Source organism: Halichondria panicea, chromosome 9 (genome assembly GCF_963675165.1).
Source record: "Halichondria panicea chromosome 9, odHalPani1.1, whole genome shotgun sequence".
Classification (NCBI taxonomy): domain Eukaryota; kingdom Metazoa; phylum Porifera; class Demospongiae; order Suberitida; family Halichondriidae; genus Halichondria; species Halichondria panicea.
In genome coordinates this window covers 1,545,148-1,568,360 of record NC_087385.1, presented here as the reverse complement: position 1 = coordinate 1,568,360, position 23,213 = coordinate 1,545,148, and the positions used below count along the sequence as shown (strand labels likewise).

Here is a 23,213-nt window from a genome sequence, read left to right as displayed (position 1 = left end):
AACGGTTTCCGGCTAAGGTTTGGAACTTTGTCACAACATCTATAGATAGTTTGGCTATCTTATGAAAGATTCGATGTTACTTAAATATCTACACATCCTCCGCAGTGCTCAAAATTGCTAGTTTTTAGTGCCGTTTCGGTTAGGGAGAGATTTGAAGAAAATCTCACGGCTAAGGTCTAAAAATTACATGGAGTAAGCTTGAATAAATTGTCTAACTTTTGATAAGAAAAATTTTTCCAAAAATACTTTAGTTCCAGAGATAATTGATGTTACATACATTTTTTTTACGATCACCCCCATTATCTCCTAAAATTATTTCCCACTACAACAACTTTTGGGGAAATATTTTTGAATCATGTTGTAGCTTATTCTTTTACCTATACAATGGTATCAGCACAATTTCTTAGAAATGTTCCAATCTAGCTTGAGATACATCTAAGTACAACTACTCACCAATTTTTGTATTCTACTCTCTAGACTGGATGCACTGTATGCTTATACTAAAATTGAGCTCGAAGCCACTCCTATCTCAAGATCTAAGCCAGCCTCTCCCCCACATTCATCTACAAAGTTCATAATAATTATGCAAAATGTGCTCACAAAATACATGTATCATTATAATGACTGTCACAGTGATCTCTCCTTGATAGTGATGGGGACGGGTTCGTTTGGTTTGAGGACTGTTCCCTGAAACAGAGCAATGGAGTCTTGGTCAGTGGAGAGGGTGAATCTGGGGATGAGCTTGGTGAGGAGGATGTATATCTCCAGCTCAGCTAGACGACGCCCTGTGAATGATACTAGACGTTAGTAATGGATATAATATGCAGGTAATCACATTACCATAGCATCCTCTCTGTCCAAACCCAAAGGGTAGAGAGACAAACGGATGAATAGAGTCCTCCTTGCTCTTATTCCACCTCTCAGGAATGAACTTATCTGGCTCATCAAAGTAGTCCGTACTGTATGACATCACACTGTTGCAGGAAAGTACTGAAGTCTGCATGTACAAAAATGAATACACAATCATGATTAGGGGATGGTTGTGAAAAACACTCACCCCTGCTGGGACTTGATAGCCATTCATCACAGTATCTGTTTCAATTTCCCGAAAGTTCGTCTCTGTAGCGGGATACATTCTAAGTATCTCCTTGAGGCAGTAGCGGATGAGGGGGATGTCCTGTAAATCCTCCCAGGATGGATTGACCTTGTTACCAAGAACAGTCCTGATTTCAGTACACAGTTGGTCTTGCAGTGCTGGTTGCTTGGCAAGCTCATACAGCAGGAATGTACTGGTGTTCTTGGTCTAAATAAAGGGATAATAAGGATTTCAAACGTGAATGAATAACACTCACAGTGTCAAGGCCGGCTGACAACAAATCACAAGCCTGAGTGAGAGCATCCTCTGGTTCAAGCTTCCCTTCAATGAGCCACTGCTCCAGAATCCCCACAGCCCTCGTCTCATCCACTACGCCCCTCGCTATGTCCTCACTCAGAACAACCACCTTCCTCTCCATTACCTGCTTGCCTAGGTTAAGTAAATGAAATAGTCTTGTACAATGTACGGCAAAGGAGCATAGCAGCAATAAACGAAATTGAGTGGGAGTAGGCTTACATGTGGGGCTTACCTAATTCTCGCATTCTCCCGGTAGCCTGAATAAATTTCCTATAGGCGATTGACGGAAAATACTTGAAGATCGGTAGAGGTACAATCAAGCCAACTTGTTTAATAAACTCTAGGCCAGCCTCCATAAACTCTTGATGTGTTCGTTTGTCTGTGTTGTACACTTCAAGATTCTCCCCAAACACAAAATAAGCAGTGTCTGTGATGGACATAACAATCATGTTTAGACATAATGTATGTTGGAAACATACTTTGAAATGCCCACTTTGTCATGATTAGTGTGATGTCTTCAATCCTTTCTCCATTACTGGTTGTTGTCTCCTCCAAGTGGTTTAAAAGGTCTTCTGTGACATCACACAGAACTGGAGTGAGGTTACCAACCCTCCTGGGGATCACTTGCTTGCCAATGGCTGAACGGATTCTCTTCCAGTCCTCACCGTGCCTACAATGTAAGTATATCATTAAATTTTACCTGAAGCAAAATAACTTACGCAAAAATCAACCCTGAAGGCCAGTTGCTATGCTTGTGAATGTTGGTAACAGTGTGCTCAAACATAGAGCTACGAGAAGGATACTTTCCCTCTGCTCTGAACATTGTTTCCACTGCATTTGCGCTATTCACAAACACAGTCCAACCAAAACCTGTGGATGAAAATGCAATGTACATGGTGATAATCTTTTAATTACGTTTCACACAACATTGAGGTGTAGTAGTAATGCTACGAAAACACCTAGTCTATATAGTTAAATGCTCACCTGGAATATACACCCTGGCTATTGGGCCGTACTTAGCACACAACTTGTACACATACGACTCTTTTCCAACCTTCCCACTTGTCAGTTCAGATATTGACCCAAAGGCACCAATGAGAGGCCAACCAGCATCCCCTACATAGACAGAAATGTATACCTAACTTTACAGTTGTTTTCGATGTACGTTCTACAGTATAGATCTACGTCTAGACTCATAATTTCTTGACATAGATAATTTAAAATGTTGATAGAATCTCAGTAGATCTATATCTATCTCCTGCACAGACTCTAGTCTAAGGCCGGGCCTTAGACTAGACAAGACAGCTATTAAAAGCATCAAAGCTAGCTTTAGCCACAGTCTATCCAGCTGTTATTAATAATACGTACCTGGCATCTCAGAGAAAGGTTTTGTCGACTCTCCATCACTGGCTACTTGAGAAGCAGCAGCTGTGCTCTTGGAAGCACGCAGTACATGCTGTAGAGCACATCTACGTGTGTTGCTTGCACTATACAAAAGAATACTAGCTCGAAATGCCATTGTGTATTAAACTATAATAAACTAGTAGAAAAGAATCATGAAAATGACATGTGACTCTAAACTCTAAAATTGATGGTGGGAGAGCTTGCAGCCACTCCCACCTATTATCCAATGTGGTCTAGAGCCACCCACGTCTGAGTTAATTAACAACACATTCCTAAGATGCCCATGATGTTCAAGCTTACCAGTAAGGTCTTTACTCCAGGATGCAAAGGTGTATTTCACATTGCATCACTAAGCACAACTGTAGCACATGATCAGCATCAGCAAGAGAGTCCAAAGGCAAAGCCTTTCTCTGAAATTCCAGGTAAACCTTCTCATATTAAAACTTTGTGTAGCTTTAAAAAATAGTTTGTTTTGCTGTAGGAAACAGTGGTTTGCCCATTATTGGTGCCATTGAGCTGTTAACTAAACTAGGAAATGGAAAAGTTGGTAAAGAGTCATTTTTTCATGAAGTGAGAGACAAGTACGGGCCAATAGCAAAATTCAAGACCCCTGGTTAGTGAAACATTAATTTTAGTCAAATTCACGCCGATTAAAATTTTAATCGGCGTGGATTTGAAGCTATGAAACATTGTATGCTAAGTATGTGTAATCTGATTGTACACAGGCTTAGACAACAAGTGGATGGTGTTTGCAAATGGACCAGAGGCAACTGAAGCAATGTTCAGAGCAGAAGGACAGTACCCTTCTCGTAATGCTCTCCTCAGTCGCATGGTTGCCGATTTGCACACGATAAATAAATGGCCATTGCCTATGCTTTTTGCGTAAGTGCTAAATGAACTAAGGATTAATTCAAGTGAAACTCTGTGTCTATCCTAATTATAGGGATGGTGAAGACTGGAAGAGAATTCGTTCGGCCATTGGCAAGCAAGTGATCCCCAGGAGGGTTGGTAACCTCACTCCAGTACTTTGTGATATAACAGACGACCTCCTCGTGTACTTCAGAGAAGTAGTTTCCAACAAAAATGGTCAAATTGAAGACATTACACCACTCATGACTATGTGGGCATTTCAAAGTACGTGTACACAACTTTATATACACTGTAAAAAATGGTGTGTGGTTTTGACGCAAGTGCGTGACTATTGTGGCAACTATAAGGAAAAAACGCACGTTTGCCACAATAGCCACGCACTCTGCGTCAAAACCACACATCATTTTTTCCATTATAGCCTGCCATCACCACATTCTCTTATATATATTCAGACACCACATATTTTGTGTTTGGAGAGAACATGAATGTATACGACACAAGCAATGCTAACAATCAGGCGTTCATAGCTGCTGGACTGGATTTCTTCAATAGTCTACAGGCTGTAATATTGAATCCACTTCCCATCTACAAATACTACCACACAAAAGCTTACAAGAAGTTCATCCAAACAACCACTCATGCGTAAATTTGGTGGGTCATTTCATTTCAGTATGAAGTGCATTGTGTGTTGATGAAACAAAACATCTGCTGTAAATGATCAGTGTTATTGTATTACCATACTCTGTTAGGTTGCCAAAAAATTAGGTCGGTCAGAATGCAATCAAAATTTTAGGTCTTGTAATTCAGGGAAGCAAATAATGGAGAAGAAGGTGGTTGCTCTGAGTGAGGACATAGCGAGGGGTGTAGTGGATGAGACGAGGGCCGTGGGAATTCTGGAGCAGTGGCTTATTGAAGGGAAGCTTGAACCAGAGGATGCTCTCACTCAGGCTTGTGACTTTCTCTCTGCTGGTTTAGATACGGTAGGTAACACTGCATAGTGAATGGTATGACCATAGGTGATATTTTGATACAGACCAAGAATACCAGTACATTCATGCTGTATGAGCTTGCCAAGCAACCAGCACTGCAAGACCAACTGTGTGCTGAGATCAGGACTGTTCTTGGTAACAAGGTCAATCCATCCTGGGAAGACTTACAGAACATCCACCTCGTCCGCTACTGCCTCAAAGAGACGCTTAGAATGTATCCACCGGCAGAAATGAGTATGCGGAATATTAAAGAAGATGCTGTAATGAATGGCTACAAAGTTCCAGCAGGAGTGAGTTAAAGATTCCTTAAAAAATTATCATCGAATTGTTGTCATTCAGACTTTGGTAGTTACCAGCCAATGCCTAATGACCAGTAGTGAAGACTACTTTGATGAGCCGGATAAGTTCACTCCTGAAAGGTGGAGTAAGAACAAAGAGGACGCATTGATTCATCCGTTTGCGTCTCTACCCTTTGGGTTCGGACAGAGAGGTTGCTATGGTAATTTGACTGGCATACAGCTATTTGTAACGTCTAGTATCACACACAGGACGTCGTCTAGCTGAGCTGGAGATGTACATCCTCCTCACCAAGCTCATCCCCAGATTCACCCTCTCCACTAACCAAGACTCCATTACTCTGTTTCAAAGTCTCATTCTTAGACCAGACGAACCAGTCATCATCAATGTCAAGGAGAGATCTGATACCTAGAACCAATTATGAGGATAATGCATGTTTAGCACTATAGATCTATATAATTTATATAATTTCCCACTAGCTCTCATATTTTTGCATTCATGCCCCAGAGAATGAACAATGAACTACACTATATCTAGATTGGATCATAGATTGATGATGCCTCAATTATAGAGCTCTTAGCCTCGATCCCAGGCCGCACTTCCTCGAACTAGCTGCTGTAGTTATGCCTCGGTGTGCATGCGCAAGCGAGGTATCGGTAGTGTGTTTGTGTGTCTGTCTGTACTGTGTGTGTGTGTGTACGTGTAGACTGCTACAGCTGCTCAAGGATGAATCAAATGTAAGTAAGAGTTTCTATAAGCTTCTAGTCATGTTTTCTTGGATTATAATTCGTGGATTTGCAAAATAATGCTTCGTTCTCGAGTTATGCCTAGTTTTGCTTACTTGGAATGCCATTGCAGCCTTTTCAGAAGAGCACGTAGCCAAACTTGTTTACCGAGTGTTACTACTCTACTTAGTAGTTAGCTCTGCACTAGAACGCTAGCTATTGGTAGCTGCAAGAGTGAGAAGAGAGCTGCAAGGCTCTGCAGATCTGCTGATGGCAGCCATTAATTTTAGACTTGAACTTTTGGCATAAATCGTTTTTAACAACAATCATTGTCGAACATTACCCACTCTTTGAGTTTGCATGCAGCAAAATAATTATTGCAAAAATAAGCTATTAGTAGCTTTATGTTATGTAGCTTTGGCATCTCCACCGAGGCATCAGCACCTGCGGTGCTTTCATTACATCAGCATTATTATAAAGTAACTGGAAGTTAATTAATAGCATAGCATGTACAATATATACATGTATATCGATACCAGCCTCCCCACATGTATACTTATCAAGTAAAATAATATTTAAAAAGGGTGCTTACAACAATAATAATGTATTATATATACACTCCTGTTTATAGCTATACAAACAGACTGTTACAATTATCTCTCCTTGATAGTGATGGGGACGGGTTCATTTGGTTTGAGGACTGTCCCCTGAAACAGAGCAATGGAGTCTTGGTCAGTGGAAAGGGTGAATCTGGGGATGAGCTTAGTGAGGAGAATGTATATCTCCAGCTCAGCTAGACGACGTCCTGTGGGTGATACTAGACGTTAACAATGGCTGTATGCAGACAAATTACCATAGCATCCTCTCTGTCCGAACCCAAAGGGTAGAGACACAAACGGATGAATAGAGTCCTCCTTGCTCTTATTCCACCTCTCAGGAATGAACTTATCCGGCTCATCAAAGTAGTCCGTACTGTGTGACATCAGACTGTTACAAGAAATTACTGCAGTCTGTATGGACAAATACACACGACTGGGGGATAGTTGCGAAAGCACTCACCCCTGCTGGGACTTGATAGCCATTGAGAACAACATCTGTTGTGATTTCCCGGGTATTCATCTCCACAGCTGGATAGAGTCTAAGTGTCTCCTTGAGACAGTAGCGGACGAGGGGGATGTTCTGTAAGTCCTCCCAGGATGGATTGACCTTGTCACCAAGAACAGTCCTGATCTCAGCACACAGTTGGTCTTGCAGTGCTGGTTGCTTGGCAAGCTCATGAAGCATGAATGTACTGGTGTTTTTCGTCTGCGAAACATTTTTACATCATTTTATTTCAGGTATGAACAGTAACTCACAGTGTCAAGGCCAGCTGACAACAAGTCACAAGCCTGAGTGAGAGCATCCTCTGGTTCTAGCTTCCCTTCAATGAGCCACTGCTCCAGAATTCCCACGGCCCTCGTTTCATCCACCACACCCCTCGCTATTTCCTCACTCAGAGCAACCACCTTCCTCTCCATTACCTGCTTGCCTGAATCAGAGGAATAGAATAATCTAGGACCTCAGCAAAAATTGTGATTTTGATCGACAATTTACAAATTATTCTGGCTTAATACCTAATTCTCTCATTCTTTTGGTAGCCTGAATAAATGTCCGGTAGGCGATTGACGGAAAATACTTGAAGATCGGTAGAGGTACAATCAAGCCAACTTGTTTAATGAACTCTAGGCCAGCTTCCATAAACTCTTGATGAGTTTGTTTGTCTGTGTTGTACACTTCAAGATTCTCCCCAAATACAAAGTAAGCAGTATCTGTGATGGACATAATTATGTAGGTATATTCCACAAGCAGACAGGCTGTATTCAACCATAGATTGAAGAGTAGAGGGATAGGAAACGGTTGGTATCTCGAGTAACATCCGCGCTACGGTGCGGTTTAATCGAGGCCATCACAACAATATCTATTTCTACACTCAGTGCATAATAAACTACAAGTAACTGTGCTTAGTCCGTGCAACTCACTTATATTTCAAGGTCTATACCTATTGTAGTAGTCATAACCAGCACGCTTACACGTTACATGTTCCAATAGCTCTAAAACAGCCTTGGGAACATATAACTTTATTGGAAAGTCTCTTTTTACTGGGTGTGGTCAGTCATTAGCAAGTACTACACGTGGCTCATGGACTAGGCGTGTTATAAGTTGCTGAAAGAGATGATGTCTCGAGGAAACACAGCTTTGGGAGTTACCCGGCAAAAATGTGCTTAATAGCCTCGTTCATAGGGCGTAGCGCGGATAATTTTCAAGGCTCCACTGCAGATTCAATGTAAAATCATCACGTGCACCACTAATCGTTTCCTATCCCTCTACTCTTCAATCTATGATTCAACGTACTTTGAAAGGCCCATTTTGTCAGTATTGGTGTGACGTCTTCAATCTTTCCTCCATTACTTGAGGTTGTCTCCTCCAAGTGGTTTAAAAGGTCGCCTGTCACACTGCACAGAGGTGGAGTGAGGTTACCAACCCTCCTGGGGATCACTTGCTTGCCAATGGCCGAACGGATTCTTTTCCAGTCCTCACCGTACCTACAATAGAAGGATAATTATTTACCCGAAAACGAAAAGAGGAAGGTGAAAAACAACTGACGCAAAAATCAACCCTGAGGGCCAGTTGCTATGCTTGTAAATGTTGGTGACAGCTTGCTCAAAGACAGCCCCACGAGAAGGATACTTTCCTTCTGTTCTGAACATTGTTTCTACTGCCTCTGTGCCATTCACAAACACCATCCAACCAAAACCTGAATATGGTGGTTAACATCAGCACACAGTGAACCTGTCTATATAGTCATATACAGTGCAGTATGTGTTCAGTGAAACTATAATTGTCACCCTAGCAGACCAATAGCATTTGTAATAAAGAGGTGGCCTGCTTACGCAGGTCCAACCACCACCTATGGGGGCCCGTTACAGGGGCGTAGCCATGATTTTGAGGAAGGGGGTGCTACCACGACGAAAGAGGGCGCGAAGGCTACACCTCTTATTAATGACGTAATATTTAATAGTTGGGCGTGGCCCAATCTTCTATTTGCATAGAGAAGCCTATTTTGCTACGAAAGAGAACTAGTCTATAGATCTAAGCCAGAATAGCTAACAGTTTAAAGACCACTTCGTTTTGCTTGCCTACTAGCTAGCTAACTGCAGCAAGATCTGGAAGAGAAGGGGGTGCTCAGCCTGACAATCAGGTACACTTTGTGTACAATCTCAGATAGAAAGGGGGTGCTTGAGCACCATGAGCCCCCCCCTGCCTACGCCCCTGCGTTAACCTGGCTACATTATATATAGTGACCTGCTTACAAGGTAAGGGTGACCACAATATAGGCCTACACTCACTACTTCCATCACAATAAATATTAAGCAGCTAATCACACCTCGGTCTGCAATCGTATGTACTCACCTGGAATATTCACCCTGGCTATTGTGCCGTACTTAGCACACAACTTGTACACATACGACTCTTTTCCAACCTTCCCACTAATCAGTTCGGGTATCGACCTAACAGCACCGACGACAGGCCAACCAGCATCCCCTGCGGCACAGAGAGAAATATAAGCGTTTATAGTTAAACAGTTGTATGATTTTTCAATAACATGGTGTGATATTAGTGTCAAAATTAGGGTTACTGCAAAATTTTAATGAGGGTGTGTTTTCATACATTGAGGGTGCTTTCTAATCTTATGAGGGTGTCCTTTATGCCAGTGAGGGTGCTTGCTAATCTTATGAGGGTATATTTTCTGCCAGTGAGGGTATGGCGCAATATTAGTGCCAAAATTAGAGTATATACGTATTTGTATCTAGGGGGTACTCTTTTTGTAAACTGGTATAGAAAATAAACATTCAGGGGTACACTTTTTAGTGTAGACTATCACTTGGGGGTACTCTTATCAGTTTAGGTACACAAATAATTTGTTTGAGGGTACCTACTCTTCCATATTATAATGACCTGAAGAGAGTACTGAACTAAAAAGAGTACCCTCAAATAAAAAGTATACCCTCAAATAAAAAGAGTACCCTCAAATAAAAAGAGTACCATCAAATAAAAAGAGTACCCCCAAATAAAAAGAGTACCGGCCCCCAAATAATTTCTAAGGTAAAGTACAAGCACTTTAACCTCTACTTAGAGGTGTGGCTTGTATTTCTATTTAGAGCGCCCTTTAGAATTGTGAGCAATATTAATCATTGATCGAACAGTCCCTTGGATGATATTAATTTTTATGGTTATATTGAACAGTCCCTTGGAAGTCTGGTGTAACTACGCTGGAAGCTGCTGATAGCTGATTTATAGAGAACTGTTGACTGATATTGTTGATGGCTCGTTGAGTCAAACAGAGGCAGAAGCCCTGGGCTATGTAGCACACGCTATCTTTAGAGGACATGCTGGTGGCGAGACCATGCAGTTGCAAAATTGATGTTTATTATTAATTTTTATGAGACTAGATAATAATTATGGTGCTTTTATTACATGGACAAAACGTACTCAAAGTCTAAGGATGCGCTCTAAATAGAAATACACGTAGAGGTTAAAGTACGTGAACTTTAACCTTAGAAATTATTTGGGGGTACTCTTTTTATTTGAGGGTGTACTCTTTTTATTTGAGGGTACTCTTCAGGTCATTATAATATGGAAGAGTAGGTACCCTCAAAAGAAATATTTGTGTACCTAAACTCATAAGAGTACCCCCAAGTGATAAAAAGTGTATCCCTGAATGTTTATTTTCTATACCAGTTTACAAAAAGAGTACCCCCTAGATACAAATACGTATATACTCTAATTTTGGCACTAATATTGCGCCATATGAGGGTGCTTGCTAATCTTATGAGGGTGTACTTTCTGCCAGTGAGCTGGTGCTTGCTAATAATCATTAATGCTAATTGATCAGCAATGATCACCCTCACTGGCAGAAAATATACCCTCATAATCCTCACTGGCAGAAAATATACCCTCATAATATTATTATGAGGGTATATTTTCTGCCAGTGAGGGTGATCATTGCTGATCTTATGAAGGTGTGTTTTCATACAGTGAGGGTACTTGCTGATATGGTGAGGGTGCTTGCTATTTTATAATCATACGAGCTCTTTTCTTGAGCCAGTGACTCTGGGTGTGTACCATGATCTAAACAAAGCTGCATGGGAAAGTCCCTTGCTTGCATATGTATTGAACTGTGTCAGAGGAGGTACGACAGGCACGGTACAGCTCAAGCAACTAGCTTCTGATTAAACTTAGCAATAACACAGGGCGTGGGTGGATAATTAGATATTCACTGCACCTGTCGTACCTCCTCTGGGACTGTGTACCATGATGTAAATAAAAGCTGGGAGGGAGGAGTCCCTTGCTTGCAATAATACTACACCACACATGTAATTTGCGAGTCGCAAGGGCAGCACCAAAAAGCGCTTTAAAGATATCATGCACGTGAATGATGTTGTGGCAGATCTCAGGCTGCATGTCCTCGCACGCTGCTAAGTAGCTAAGTTAGCTTTTTGGTGTTTTCCCCGGCCAATCGCAGCAACTTTCACACTATTTGAGGTATAGCCTAGGGAGCATGCAAGCAGGGACTCTTGTTTGCACATTGCATGTGTGGTGTAGTATTATTATTATTGCAAGCAATGAAGGGACTCCCCCCCTTGTGTTTACTTACATCATGGTACACAGTCTCACAAGCAAGGGACTTCCTAGCTTTGTTTAGATCATTGTACACACTCAAAGTTACTGGCTCAAAGAAAAGAGCTCGTATGATTATACAATAGCAAGCACCCTCATCATATTAGCGAGTTCGAGTACCCTCGATATATGAAAACGCACCTTTATAAGATCAGCAATGATCACCCTCATAAGATTAGCAAGCACCATCACTGGCAGAAAGTACACCTTCATTATATTAGCAAGCACCCTCACTGGCAGAAAAGACACCCTCATAAGATTAGAAAGCACCCTCAATGTATGAAAACAAACCCTCGTTGAAATATTACCTAATTTTGACACTAATATCACACCATAGTATACCTCTAGCTAGGGAGTCTAGGCCCAGAGTTTTAATATAGAAATCTACCTGGCATCTCAGAAAACGGTTTGGTAGACTCTCCACCACTGCCTACGTATACTTGAGAAGTAGCAGTTGTGCTCTTGGAAGCACGCAGTACATGCTGTAGAGCACATCTACGTGTGTTGCTTGCACTATACAAAAGAATACTAGCTCGAAATGCCATTGCTTGATCGATTGGATATAATGCATGATTTGAGAGCACATAAATTGTGTGTGTTCAGCGGTAAGGGATGACGTAAGTAAAATAACTCGTACCACCCTGGGCCGGGCCATGCCTTGCCTCGAGACCAGGCCTGTTGACTTTACGTATAATTATACCTCTCAGCTTTTGGAGTGATAATTATTGTGCGTGTACAGTGTAACCTCGCGGACCCATGGAGACCCTGGTATATTATAACCTCTGGCTTGCGAGACTATGTACAGTGTATGTTATAATTTTGGCGGGTAATTATTTTTCAAGGGTGGACTCTATAATGCATTAGATCCCACTTGTGTGTGTTTAGCAGGGAATTATGAGCCATAATCTCATAGTTTCCCAGGGAATTATAAGCTTGAGGGTATAAGTACAAGTATAATTTTTTGAATGTACAAAAATGATAATAAAGCTGTATAGCTGCATGATAATTAGCTATGGCTGTTCAGTTTTTTCACTACCAGTTTCTATAGGGTTTGCTGGGTTGATGGTAGAGTTCACCAGTATCTTTTCTTGTCGAGGAACACTAAGAGCTTAACAGTTCTGGGTCCATTGTCAGAAGCATGAAAGCATGTCTTCAACTTGTAGCATTTGTCAACTTCGTCCTTCTGACTTCTGTTTCTATCCTGCAGCCATGTTTCAAATTGCAGTAGACTCCTGTGTCTTTTTGGGAACGATAGTGCACTGTAGCATTGTGCTGCAAGCTGTTCCTTGCTAGCTAGCCGTACATATCAGAACAGTTTACTGAGAAGCTTGAGCTGGGGTGGGGCTTGAGTGCAGATAAAGAGGAGGCTGGGCTCATTTGTTGCAGAGCGCTTCCTGCACAAGGTGGAGTCACTTGTTTGTCCATTCCAATGTTGAAGCAAGGCCAATGCAAAGGTTTTTTTTAGCAGAAATCATCTAGACTAGCTTGTCAGAACAGGACATTTTCAAAAATAAAGCTGTTGCTAAGGCTTGCTGCTTTTATAGATACACTTCTTGCCTGAGGCAGCCAATGAAAAGTGGGATCTAAATCAGTTAGCACATGTGCATTCGGTATCTATGGTTATAGTGTCCCTCATCCCTCGGGCAAAGCCCTCGTGATATGGGACACTATAACACATAGATACCTCATACCCATGTACTATCTATAACTTAGATCCCACTTGTGTGTGTTTAGCAGGGAATTATGAGCTAAGCTTGAGGGTATAAAGTACAAGTATATATAATTTTTGAATGTACAGAAATGATAATAAAGCTGTAGCTGCATGATAATTAGCTATGGCTGTTCAGTTTTTTCACTACCAGTTTCTATAGCGTTTGCTGGGTTGATGGTAGGGTTCACCAGTATCTTTTCTTGTCTCTACGAGGAACACTAAGAGCCAATGATTTTAACAGTTCTGGGTCCATTGTCACAAGCATGAAAGCATGTCTTCAACTTGTAGCATTTGTCAACTTCGTCCTCCTGACTTCTGTTTCTAGCCTGCAGCCATGTTTCAAATTGTTTACTTCAGTAGACTCCTGTGTCTTTTTGGGAACGATAGTGCACTGTAGCATTGCTGCAAGCTGTTCCTTGCTAGCTAGCCGTACAGATCAGAACAGTTTACTGAGAAGCTTGCTGGGGTGGGGCTTGAGTGCAGAGAAAGAGGGGGCTGGGCTCATTAATTTTGTTGAAGAGCGCTTCCTGCACAAGGTGGAGTCACTAGTTTGTCCATTCCAATGTTGAAGCAAGGCCAATGCAAAGGTTTTTTTTAGCAGAAATCATCTAGACCAGCTTGTCAGAACAGGACATTTTCAAAAATAAAGCTGTTGCTAAGGCTTGCTGCTTTTATAGATACACTTCTTGCCTGAGGCAGCCAATGAAAAGTGGGATCTAAATCAGTTAGCACATGTGCATTCGGTATCTATGGTTATAGTGTCCCTCATCCCTCGGGCAAAGCCCTCGTGATATGGGACACTATAACACATAGATACCTCATGCCCATGTACTATCTATAACTGAACAGGCAATTTTTGCGGTTGATATTTTCGCGGGTTGGTGCAATTTGTGAATTGCACATTGACAAAACATAATTATTAGCACTCGAAGATAATTATACCCACCATAATTATACATGTACCATATAGGTAGATATGCATGTGTGCATGTGTGTGTGTGTGTGTGTGTCCACAAAGTTCCTTACATCAAGATAAATTCCTTACAAATGGCAGACTGTGAGTTGAGTGTGCATTGTTTGCATGCGGTTATATGGGTTGCATGGTATATGTGCATGCGCCCTTTATGTAGAGATAAATTCATTACACATGCAGCGTCTGTTGTGTATACATGCATGTATATACATGTCCTTAAAGTTCCTTACATGAGTATAAATCCCTTACAAATATGTGTGCCGATCACACATACATGCATGCATGCATGTGGGTGTGCATGTGCATGTACATAATTATATATATATATATATATATATATATATATATAAAAATTATGTCCCTGACAGTTCCTTACATAAGGAGAAATTGCTTACAAATATTATTATAGTTGCAATTTCGTTGTATATGCATGCATGCATGCATGTGTATGTCCTGAAAGTTCCTTACAATAAGGAGAAATTCCTTACAAGTATTGTGTATCACATGTGCATGCATGTATGCATGGGTGTGCATCACATGTGTATATGCCTGAAAGTTTCTTACATAAGGAGAAATTCCTTACAAATAAATTATGGTGTCCAATTTTATTGTATATCACATGTGGGTGCATGTGCATCACATGTGTGTATGCCTCAAAGTTCCTTACATAAGGAGAAATTCCTTACAAATAAATGATGGTGTCCAATTTATTGTATATCACATGTGGGTGCATGTGCATCACATGTGTATGCCTGAAAGTTCCTTACATAAGGAGAAATTCCTTACAAATAAATTATGGTGTCCAATTTATTGTATATATCACATGTGGGTGCATGTGCATCACATGCATGTGTGTATGCCTGAAAGTTCCTTACATAAGGAGAAATTCCTTACAAAGAAATTATGGTGTCCAATTTATTGTATATATCACATGTGGGTGCATGTGCATCACATGTGTGTATGCCTGAAAGTTCCTTACATAAGGAGAAATTCCTTACAAATAAATGATGGTGTCCAATTTATTGTATATCACATGTGGGTGCATGTGCATCACATGTGTGTATGCCTGAAAGTTCCTTACATAAGGAGAAATTCCTTACAAATAAATGATGGTGTCCAATTTATTGTATATCACATGTGGGTGCATGTGCATCATGTGTATGCCTGAAAGTTCCTTACATAAGGAGAAATTCCTTACAAATAAATTATGGTGTCCAATTTTATTCATTGTGTATCACACATGGGTGTGCATCACATGTGTGTATGCCTGAAAGTTCCTTACGTAAGAAGAAATTCCTTACAAATAAAATATTAGTGTCCGCATTGTGTATAATTATACATGCATGCATGTGCATGGGTGCATGTGCATGCATCACATGTGTGTATATGTTCTGAAAGTTCCTTACATAAACAGAAATTCCTTACAATGGTTTAATTGGATGCAGGAGCGCAAAGAAAATATTATACAGCTGTTCAACTGACTGACATGCATGCACTAAGAAGATAATTTTACTGGTACTTATATGTTATGTGCATGCACATAACGTATAAGTACCAGTAAAATAATTATATATACACATGCATGCATGTGTATATATAATTATGCATGCATGTATAAATTATACTAACCCTAACCCTCACCCTATATACATGTTATTTATTGATACACGACGATATAATTATATTTTATACTATTATTAGCACTACATGTATATAATAATACACTGACTTTGCTATATTCATTATACGATCAATCGATAATCGCATGAATAGAGAATATATAATATGATGTGATTAAATGATTTACTGCCAGAAAAAAGAGTTGAAAAATCAACATAATGCATGCACATGCGCATGCTAAAACGCAAAACAGATTATATATATAGTCAGTCGTATTTCGAATTATTAAGTTTCATTAGTCAATGCTTGAAAGAACATTTCCATTTCCTTTTGAGTACGTATACCCTTTTATACATTTCTTATGAAACCACCTTGGACAGAAGTCACACCCCACCCACTTGGCTTCTTGACCATCTATAAATGGTTCTTTACATACATGGCACCTCGACTCGTCAATCTTAGTGCGTTTTCTTTTTGACTTGTGCTGGTGATCATCCTCCAAGGCTGTAATTGTTAAACACCCTTGAAGTTTGTTTGCAGCTTGTACCAAGGGATCTGTAGGTGGTCGTACACGCTTCCTTCTTGCTGACCGTTTTGCTCTGGTTTGCTTCACAATGAGTTTGGACTGGGTGTCAGAATCTAGAGTATCCTCTACCCGGAGAGGATTCGTTTGAATTCTATCAGAGCCAGCAAAATTTAATTGAAGTTTATGACACCGTTTTCTTCACTCGGCCTCTCCTAGAATTTCAGTGCTACCTTGCGTAAGTACATTATGTATAATGCACTGTATATATATATATAGCGCGGAATTTTGGGTTGACTGCTTACCGGAATCACTCCCATGCAGGTTACGCTTTCTATCTTTGCACCTAACTGCTATATTATATATATATAGCCCTCAAAAACAGTGAAAATTAAGCCCCTCGGCTATATGTATATGGTATTATTATATTATAACGGTCATTGCAATCATTTGCTCCTATCAAGTTTTATCACTCCGCAGGAACCATGCATGCACTCATGGGTTTCCTTCCAGGGTTTTAGTGAAACATACAATGACACTCATTCTCTCAACAAGGACCAAGGTTTTATGCTATAATTATATATTAATATATATATATTCAATTATATACACATGGCTTGCATCCGCATTAATTTTACTTCTTGTTAATTCAGCCATGACAGAAAAGATTGCAGCAGATGCATTCTACAATGGAGAGATTGAGAATGAAATTAGGTTTCTTGTACTAGCAACCAATCCTACTTTTTCCCTAAGTCATTTCACCTTCAAACGAGACAGTGACAGAGAGGAAACAATGGAAATGATTGAAACAATTCGCTCATGCAGTATATATACCCTCACTGTGAAACTGACTGCACTGCTGTTTGCAAGAAAAGAGGAAAGTTTTTCTACTCATAATAATAATAATAATATATACATTGCTATTATCATTATAATATAGGTTGTGGCACTCTGTGGGTTACTGACGGGATTTGGAAACTTGTTTTTCTACATTGCATGCACAGACTGAAGGTAAATGCACAAAAATTATCATCCAAGTCCTGCAGCATATACATTCAGTATTATTATTATTGTCATCGTTCACAGTATGTTGTGGACTGAATTCCATCAATATCTATGCCAGATGTGTGCACCTATCCGCCAATGCCTGGAAAAGCTTTTTGTCAGGATCACTGCCAGTATTTGGAGTCACAGGTACCACCAGTACCAACAGATCTCAGGAGTTTTTTGAAGCACTGCAAAGTTCAAAATGGTACAATAATTATACACCATTATACTGAATGGTCGTATGCATGATGTGCTATAAAATAATATTACTGCATGTATATATACACTGGAACTTGTATACTATAATTATTAATCCCGTATCACATCCGGTCCAGTAATATTGCTGATATACTTTGTTGAGTATATAATTATAATTGCTATGTGAACTTTATCCTCAGTCTGAGAGAAAGCAGCTGGTTAATTCAGCATGCTGCCAATAACTGTATTCGAATAATCTTAAAAGATTGTTACTTAAGCTATATATTAGCATGCACTCTTTAACCATGCATGCATGCATGTACTCACTAATTATGTGCACCCTGATATATATAGGAGATGATGTTTCGGTTAACTTTGATGAAGAGAAAACAATAGACACGGTTCTACAAAACACTACTTCTGAAATTGAAATAGGAAAATCTGCAGCTATTTCTCAAGGTATATAATATTTAATGTATAGTTTGCGCATATAATTATACTATAATCAGGAACCCATGATCTACTAGCAACAAACCCATCACTGTTGTCAAAGAGCCTTCATGTTGCCAAACCGACGACAGAGTCTACATGCAGAATGTCGCAAAATTACTGGAAAAGCAAAACGTCTCCGGAGCCTGTGGTCGAGGGGACACCAATTTGTTGTGAGAGCAGGAGGCCATATAGAAGCTTGGCAACCATTATACAAGTGAGAACACGCATGCAGTATTATGTACTGCACACATAATTATGTGGATGCGTTATTTTATATAATATTATACGTGCAGGTCGGAATCACCAATGCAAGTTTTTTTCATCCTAATCAAGTGGCTTCAAACGTTGAGTCAACAGACAAACTACCACTTTCTGCCAACTGCTATATGTACCTAGCGTATGACAACATGTGCAATGTGAATAGACTGAAGGTTGCAAGAGCAGCCTTACCATTACCGCCCCCAATGGACAAGGCATGGCTCAATATCGAGAAGATAATTGACACGTTCCACCTTCCCAATCATGTAAACCCTGAATGCCATACGCTATATTCTCCTCAAAGGCTCAAAGAAAAGTGCCCTGACGCAAACACACAGGCTGGCGAGCAGACGTTTGTCTGGCTTGGTAGATTTAAGCATATTCTGTGTGCAATGAATAAGCAGCACCATCTATTTTACCTGCACAGAATGGTTCGAAGGAGGAATGCATACACAGTGAAATGCTATAAAGCTGGAAAAAAACCCATTCTGCCAAGATCCAAACTCTAATTGACTCATTCTCCTGAATGCTGAAATGCTATATACTTGCATGCATACCTATGTATTCCCTTTAACAATCTCTCTAGTTCCGTGTAGCAATCATGCAAATGTTCATGCAATGTTTGATGATCAGTGATTCACTGGTCACTAGTCAATTGGAAGGGATGTTGCCACAATGGAGCGAGCTAATCTGATGGCTTGAATTGATGATCTTATAGAAGTGAAAATGAGAGGCAGAATCTTAGCCATCTCGGCCAATTCATTGCCGAGATGTAGGATTGCCCCATTTGTGTACAAATGTTATTTGTCGATGTTGCAGCAGGGCCAAGGACATCACGAGTGGGGTGAAGGATTTTGTGGATTGGACTTTCATACATTCTGCTCAATAGCCCATCCGCAGCGATGTTTTGGAGGACTCCTTATGTGACGTTTGCTGCATGTGGTCCCAGGAGGTGTTCTCCGGAGATTGGCTGTAGGTGTGGTTCTGATAGGAAGTTACGTTTCTGATCTCGGTTGGGAAACTTCCCTTAGGGCATAAAGACAGGCTGACCATCTATGGTTTGACGACGGTTTGATAGAGAACTTGTACTCAGTGTTAAATGAGAAGTGTGGGAGCCGGGCCGGGTAGGTACGTTGAAACCGAATTCTGACACGGGGAGAGCAGTCAGGCAGCTTGAGGCACCTTTCTCCTAGGCTGAGTGTTTGTTTTGGGCTGGTATAGTGTTTGTTTTGGGCTGGTATAGTGTGTACGTACCTAGCTCCAGTTTGTGTGTAATGAAAATTTTCTAACAACTGGCCTTACCCAAACAGACCACACCCTTAAGCCATCTCAAATCATGCATCAAATGATCGATTGATACACAAAAGAAAGGGATAGGCAACGCCTCACGTGATGCTAGGTAAATGCAGTGTGTGACGTCACACCCTCTGGTTGGAGGCAAGTTGCGCTCAAGAGTTTACACCATGCTCCCGACTTCTGCTCATATCTCTTGTAGGGGACCAAAATAGGAGATTCCAAGCAGTCTTACATCATACATAGGTGCCCCCTGAACTACTAATTTTTACTGTTTGGAATTTGGTTCAGAGATATACTATATTCTGGTGGATTTGTATGAAAAAACACTGAATTGTAAGTTTATGTACCTCTATCTCCAATATGAAATAATTTTATGGCATGTATGTTTCACAGAATATAGCATGTCTATATATGCATGGAACAAGGCATAATTCCCAGCCCAATATTCAGTTAAGTAGTCGTAGTACCATAGAATGTCCTTTTAAATTCAACAAATGTTGCGTACCTCTCCTGCAGTTACCGTATATGATTGTCTTGATTCAAGCACTCCAAAACATAGCTTAATCATTAGAAAATGGAACACAAATACTTTTGGCCCATAAAACATTGCACATATCTCAGAAAAAATGTTATGTATAGCCCCTATTTCTGTTTTCAGAATCGCTGTAATCATGCCACGGAAGCTACGATTATGTTCAAAGAAGAAGTATGTACCTAAGAAGCAAACTAAGAGGAGCCAAGAAGCTACCATACACCAAGACTTACAGGTAGATGTTTTCAGCATGACATCCTACAACAAAACAGCCTCATTTTGCTATAATAATTATGTGTAATCACATGCCAAATTTCCTAATAATAATTATAGCTGGTAGTAATGTCAAACCTAATATTAAGCTTTACAATTTCAATTTTATAGGAATTTTGTTCTGATGAGTCCTCTCAAGCAGATTCGCTGACACTAAATGATTTGTACGCAAAAATGCACACATTTTTACCTTCTTCCTGGATAGACACAACTCAGTTAACGGAAGGAAACGTTTATACGATAAAGTTGTGCAAAATTGATTCCTTACCCTCATCATCAAGTCAGCCTCCCTTAGTATCGCATTCACTTCTAGTAAACAGAGATTTATCATGGAAATTGGTGATTCATGATCTTGAAACTTTACCGAACCATACAACTCTTATCTCTAAGATTCCAGCTAATTTGAATGTAAGCTCACTCAAAGAGCTAATCCTAACCGTTGAATCGCTACCTTTTGCCCAGGAAATTCCGATGAACAGTTTGTTGAAATGGCGCAGGCAAAAAAAGGAAAGTTCAAAACAAAGAGAGGGGTAGTCAGAGCATCTTTAAAAACTGGTGCCTTTACGGTAAACGACGAAGCCATATTTTCTGGAACAATACGCACTTCCAGCTGCGAAATTATAACAAAAAGCGGAAGATGCAAATCTTGTAATGCCTATCGAAAGAATTTACGCATGGCCCATAGTAGGTGGACGAAAAAGGGCAGCCCTCAGAAATGTGCCAACGATAGATGTCTTAACACACCACAAAGAGTAAAAAAGTTGAATACTTTACGTAGCAGAGTTTGTGTGGCCAAAAAAGAGGTAAAAAGGCTAAGAGCAAAGGTTGAAAAGTTAACCGAAATGAATGGTGTGACTGTAGATGAGCCACTTCACAATGAACTAAGCACCATTGTAAGTGGTAATGATACCTCTATTGAGAAGGACTTCCCTCAGGGTACATTTCGAAGGCTATTTTGGGATGAACAGAAAAAGGCTGCAAAAGTTAAAAACGCTAGACAGATGAGATGGCATCCGATGATGATTAGATGGTGTTTGAACCTGAAACTCCTATCAACAAAAGCTTATCACTCACTGCGAACTTCAGGTTTTATTACATTACCCTCAGAACGCACTCTAAGAGACTATACTAACTACTTTAGTAGCAAACCTGGTTTACAACCGGAAGTTGACCTCATGCTTGTTGAGGAAGCTTCCCTAGACAGCTCTCCTAAGTGGAGCAAGTACATAGTATTATTGTTTGACGAAATGAAAGTAATGGAGAGCCTAGTATATGATAAGCACACATCTCAGGTAATCGGCTTCACTGAGTTGGGAAATCTTAACGATCAGTTTGATGAGTTGGAGAAACAAGATATCAAACCATCAATTGCCACACATATTCTTGGTATTATGGTCCGTGGAGTATTTAGTAGCCTTCGATTTCCCTATGGTCACTTCCCTACTCATGATATTAAAGGCACCAAACTCTATTCTATCGTATGGGAAGCTATTGAACGACTGGAAAGATTAGGCTTCAAAGTAGTTGCTTTGACTTCTGATGGTGCTAGCCCTAATCGTAAATTTTTTAACATGCACTCTACAAATAAAAAAGTATGTTACAAGACCGCTAATCCATATACGGAAGAGAATAGAAACATTTATTTTTTTTCCGATGTACCACATCTTATGAAGACCACGAGGAACTGTTAGTCGCATTCCTTCTGCCACAACAACACAAGACAGCTCTGGGTGAGTTGAGTATTTATGCCATTATAAAATATTGTATACACTCTGACTAAACATGTAGATAAATGGAAAGCATATCAGTTGGACACACATTAGGACCTTGTATGATGCTAAGCTTGCTCTCAGTGAAAAATCGCAGGGACTTTATCTGTTAAAGAAATTGTCACGAGAGCACGTCTATCTAAAATCTTATTCTAGAATGCGAGTGGACCTTGCCGTACAAGTAAGTATTATCAATTATACTGTTTTAATTAATTCTGATGTGTAGGCGCTGAGTACAACTGTTTCTAAGGGAATGCAATTTTATGGGGGTGATGAAACTACTGAAACGCAGAGATTTATCAAGATGTTTGATAAGTTTTTTGATTGTCTCAATGTACGCAGCCCTGATGAGTATCGACGTAAGAGAAAACCAGATTTAAAACCCTATACTTGTTCATCTGACGAGCGCTTAACTGTGAGTTTGTGTGTGCCTTCAATAGACTATAAAAGATTGGTACGTGTATTCTGTCTGCAGTGGCTAGAAAGCGATTTCTTGGGCTACCTTAAAGAGTGGGAAACAAGTGTGAAAGGTCGAGAAGGATTTACAAATGCTCAAAAGACTACGATGATGCTGAGTAGAGAAACACTTGAAGGATTGCATATCACTGGTAAGAATGCCATGACACATGCAATTCATTATAACTATATACTTCGTATGCTTTCTATTCCACAATCCATAATGCAGTACGGTCATTCTGTGAGATCACTCGTTATCTACTTAGTATTGATGAGGGCAGGGTCCCATATCTTTTAAGTGAGCACTTTACGCAGGATCCTATCGAGAATTATTTTGGACAGCAACGGTCTCGTGGAGGGCGGTGCCAAAATCCTACAGTGCAAGCATGCATTTCATCTGCTCAATCGCTACGAGTGCAAGGTAGCCTGGCAATGATGCCTCTGAGAGGTAATTCTAGGCGCAAGAGAAGACTAATTCCAGATGAGGTAGTGGACGAACAACCTTTACGTAAACGACCCCGAAAAAAGAACTAAATAACAATTAATTTTGTTTTTAATTGAAGATGTTTTTTAAATGTATTTATACTGTTTAAATTTGTTTTTAAATGATGATGATGATGATGTCATAATTATACTGTTTGATAACAATTTTGTTTTTAAATAATGATG

At 40.1% G+C, this 23,213-nt stretch overlaps 4 protein-coding genes and 1 long non-coding RNA gene across 11 annotated transcripts; 3 read left to right on the top strand and 2 right to left on the bottom strand.

Moving 5' to 3' along the window:
* Positions 1 to 537: 537 nt before the first annotated feature.
* On the bottom strand, positions 538 to 2,912 carry LOC135341022 (probable cytochrome P450 49a1). Its single transcript, XM_064537479.1, has 9 exons — positions 2,762 to 2,912; positions 2,378 to 2,509; positions 2,113 to 2,263; positions 1,873 to 2,063; positions 1,626 to 1,820; positions 1,353 to 1,525; positions 1,058 to 1,303; positions 841 to 997; positions 538 to 785 (listed from the first exon to the last, which is right to left on the bottom strand). Exons 1-9 carry the CDS (start codon positions 2,910 to 2,912, stop codon positions 628 to 630), a joined length of 1,554 nt encoding a protein of 517 aa, XP_064393549.1. The 3' UTR covers positions 538 to 627.
* An 11-nt stretch (positions 2,913 to 2,923) lies between these two features.
* Positions 2,924 to 5,471, top strand: LOC135341023 (sterol 26-hydroxylase, mitochondrial-like). Of its 4 annotated transcripts, none has more exons than XM_064537482.1 (9): positions 2,999 to 3,219; positions 3,279 to 3,410; positions 3,523 to 3,679; positions 3,741 to 3,931; positions 4,120 to 4,318; positions 4,475 to 4,647; positions 4,701 to 4,946; positions 4,996 to 5,155; positions 5,205 to 5,471. In XM_064537482.1, exons 5-9 carry the CDS (start codon positions 4,306 to 4,308, stop codon positions 5,363 to 5,365), a joined length of 753 nt encoding a protein of 250 aa, XP_064393552.1. In that variant the 5' UTR covers positions 2,999 to 3,219; positions 3,279 to 3,410; positions 3,523 to 3,679; positions 3,741 to 3,931; positions 4,120 to 4,305; the 3' UTR covers positions 5,366 to 5,471. The 4 variants fall into 4 exon arrangements, with proteins under 4 accessions (XP_064393551.1, XP_064393552.1, XP_064393554.1 ...); XM_064537484.1 differs by having other exon boundaries at positions 4,461 to 4,647; XM_064537483.1 differs by having other exon boundaries at positions 4,417 to 4,647.
* Positions 5,472 to 6,234: 763 nt separating this feature from the next.
* LOC135341021 (1,25-dihydroxyvitamin D(3) 24-hydroxylase, mitochondrial-like) lies at positions 6,235 to 11,995 on the bottom strand. Its single transcript, XM_064537478.1, has 9 exons — positions 11,785 to 11,995; positions 9,129 to 9,260; positions 8,322 to 8,472; positions 8,070 to 8,260; positions 7,292 to 7,486; positions 7,034 to 7,206; positions 6,738 to 6,983; positions 6,532 to 6,688; positions 6,235 to 6,483 (listed from the first exon to the last, which is right to left on the bottom strand). Exons 1-9 carry the CDS (start codon positions 11,939 to 11,941, stop codon positions 6,332 to 6,334), a joined length of 1,554 nt encoding a protein of 517 aa, XP_064393548.1. The 5' UTR covers positions 11,942 to 11,995; the 3' UTR covers positions 6,235 to 6,331.
* LOC135341026 (uncharacterized) lies at positions 11,985 to 17,095 on the top strand. The gene is made up of 3 exons (XR_010396512.1): positions 11,985 to 16,461; positions 16,704 to 16,785; positions 16,877 to 17,095. It is a non-coding gene; the product is annotated as an uncharacterized LOC135341026 (long non-coding RNA).
* Positions 17,096 to 17,161: 66 nt separating this feature from the next.
* LOC135341024 (uncharacterized) lies at positions 17,162 to 23,208 on the top strand. Of its 4 annotated transcripts, none has more exons than XR_010396511.1 (11): positions 17,162 to 17,234; positions 17,310 to 17,417; positions 17,823 to 17,927; positions 17,978 to 18,174; positions 18,254 to 19,847; positions 20,173 to 20,281; positions 20,431 to 22,049; positions 22,108 to 22,269; positions 22,315 to 22,503; positions 22,564 to 22,696; positions 22,774 to 23,208. XR_010396511.1 is itself a non-coding variant. In XM_064537485.1 (7 exons), exons 4-7 carry the CDS (start codon positions 22,246 to 22,248, stop codon positions 23,076 to 23,078), a joined length of 651 nt encoding a protein of 216 aa, XP_064393555.1. In that variant the 5' UTR covers positions 19,615 to 19,847; positions 20,173 to 20,281; positions 20,431 to 22,049; positions 22,108 to 22,245; the 3' UTR covers positions 23,079 to 23,208. The 4 variants fall into 4 exon arrangements, 1 of the variants encoding a protein (XP_064393555.1); XR_010396510.1 differs by having other exon boundaries at positions 17,310 to 17,475; positions 22,431 to 22,503; XR_010396509.1 differs by having other exon boundaries at positions 17,310 to 17,475; positions 17,978 to 19,847.
* The last annotated feature ends 5 nt before the right edge of the window (positions 23,209 to 23,213 follow it).

Bases quoted from the DNA above. Each gene is read 5' to 3' on its own strand.
- LOC135341023 (XM_064537481.1), top strand. From the start codon at position 3,075: ATGCCCATGATGTTCAAGCTTACCAGTAAGGTCTTTACTCCAGGATGC. The intron at 3,220-3,278 runs GTAAACCTTCTC...GTTTTGCTGTAG, and splicing joins GCCTTTCTCTGAAATTCCAG to GAAACAGTGGTTTGCCCATT. The intron at 3,411-3,522 runs GTTAGTGAAACA...GATTGTACACAG, and splicing joins AGCAAAATTCAAGACCCCTG to GCTTAGACAACAAGTGGATG.
- LOC135341021 (XM_064537478.1), bottom strand. From the start codon at position 11,941: ATGGCATTTCGAGCTAGTATTCTTTTGTATAGTGCAAGCAACACACGT. The intron at 9,261-11,784 runs GTAGATTTCTAT...TCTGTGCCGCAG, and splicing joins ACCGTTTTCTGAGATGCCAG to GGGATGCTGGTTGGCCTGTC. The intron at 8,261-8,321 runs GTCAGTTGTTTT...CTTCTATTGTAG, and splicing joins CCCTCAGGGTTGATTTTTGC to GTACGGTGAGGACTGGAAAA.
- LOC135341022 (XM_064537479.1), bottom strand. From the start codon at position 2,912: ATGGCATTTCGAGCTAGTATTCTTTTGTATAGTGCAAGCAACACACGT. The intron at 2,264-2,377 runs GTGAGCATTTAA...TTTCATCCACAG, and splicing joins AGCCAGGGTGTATATTCCAG to GTTTTGGTTGGACTGTGTTT. The intron at 1,526-1,625 runs GTAAGCCCCACA...TACTTAACCTAG, and splicing joins CGGGAGAATGCGAGAATTAG to GCAAGCAGGTAATGGAGAGG.
- LOC135341024 (XM_064537485.1), top strand. From the start codon at position 22,246: ATGCGAGTGGACCTTGCCGTACAA. The intron at 22,270-22,314 runs GTAAGTATTATC...TCTGATGTGTAG, and splicing joins GAGTGGACCTTGCCGTACAA to GCGCTGAGTACAACTGTTTC. The intron at 22,697-22,773 runs GTAAGAATGCCA...TCCATAATGCAG, and splicing joins TGAAGGATTGCATATCACTG to TACGGTCATTCTGTGAGATC.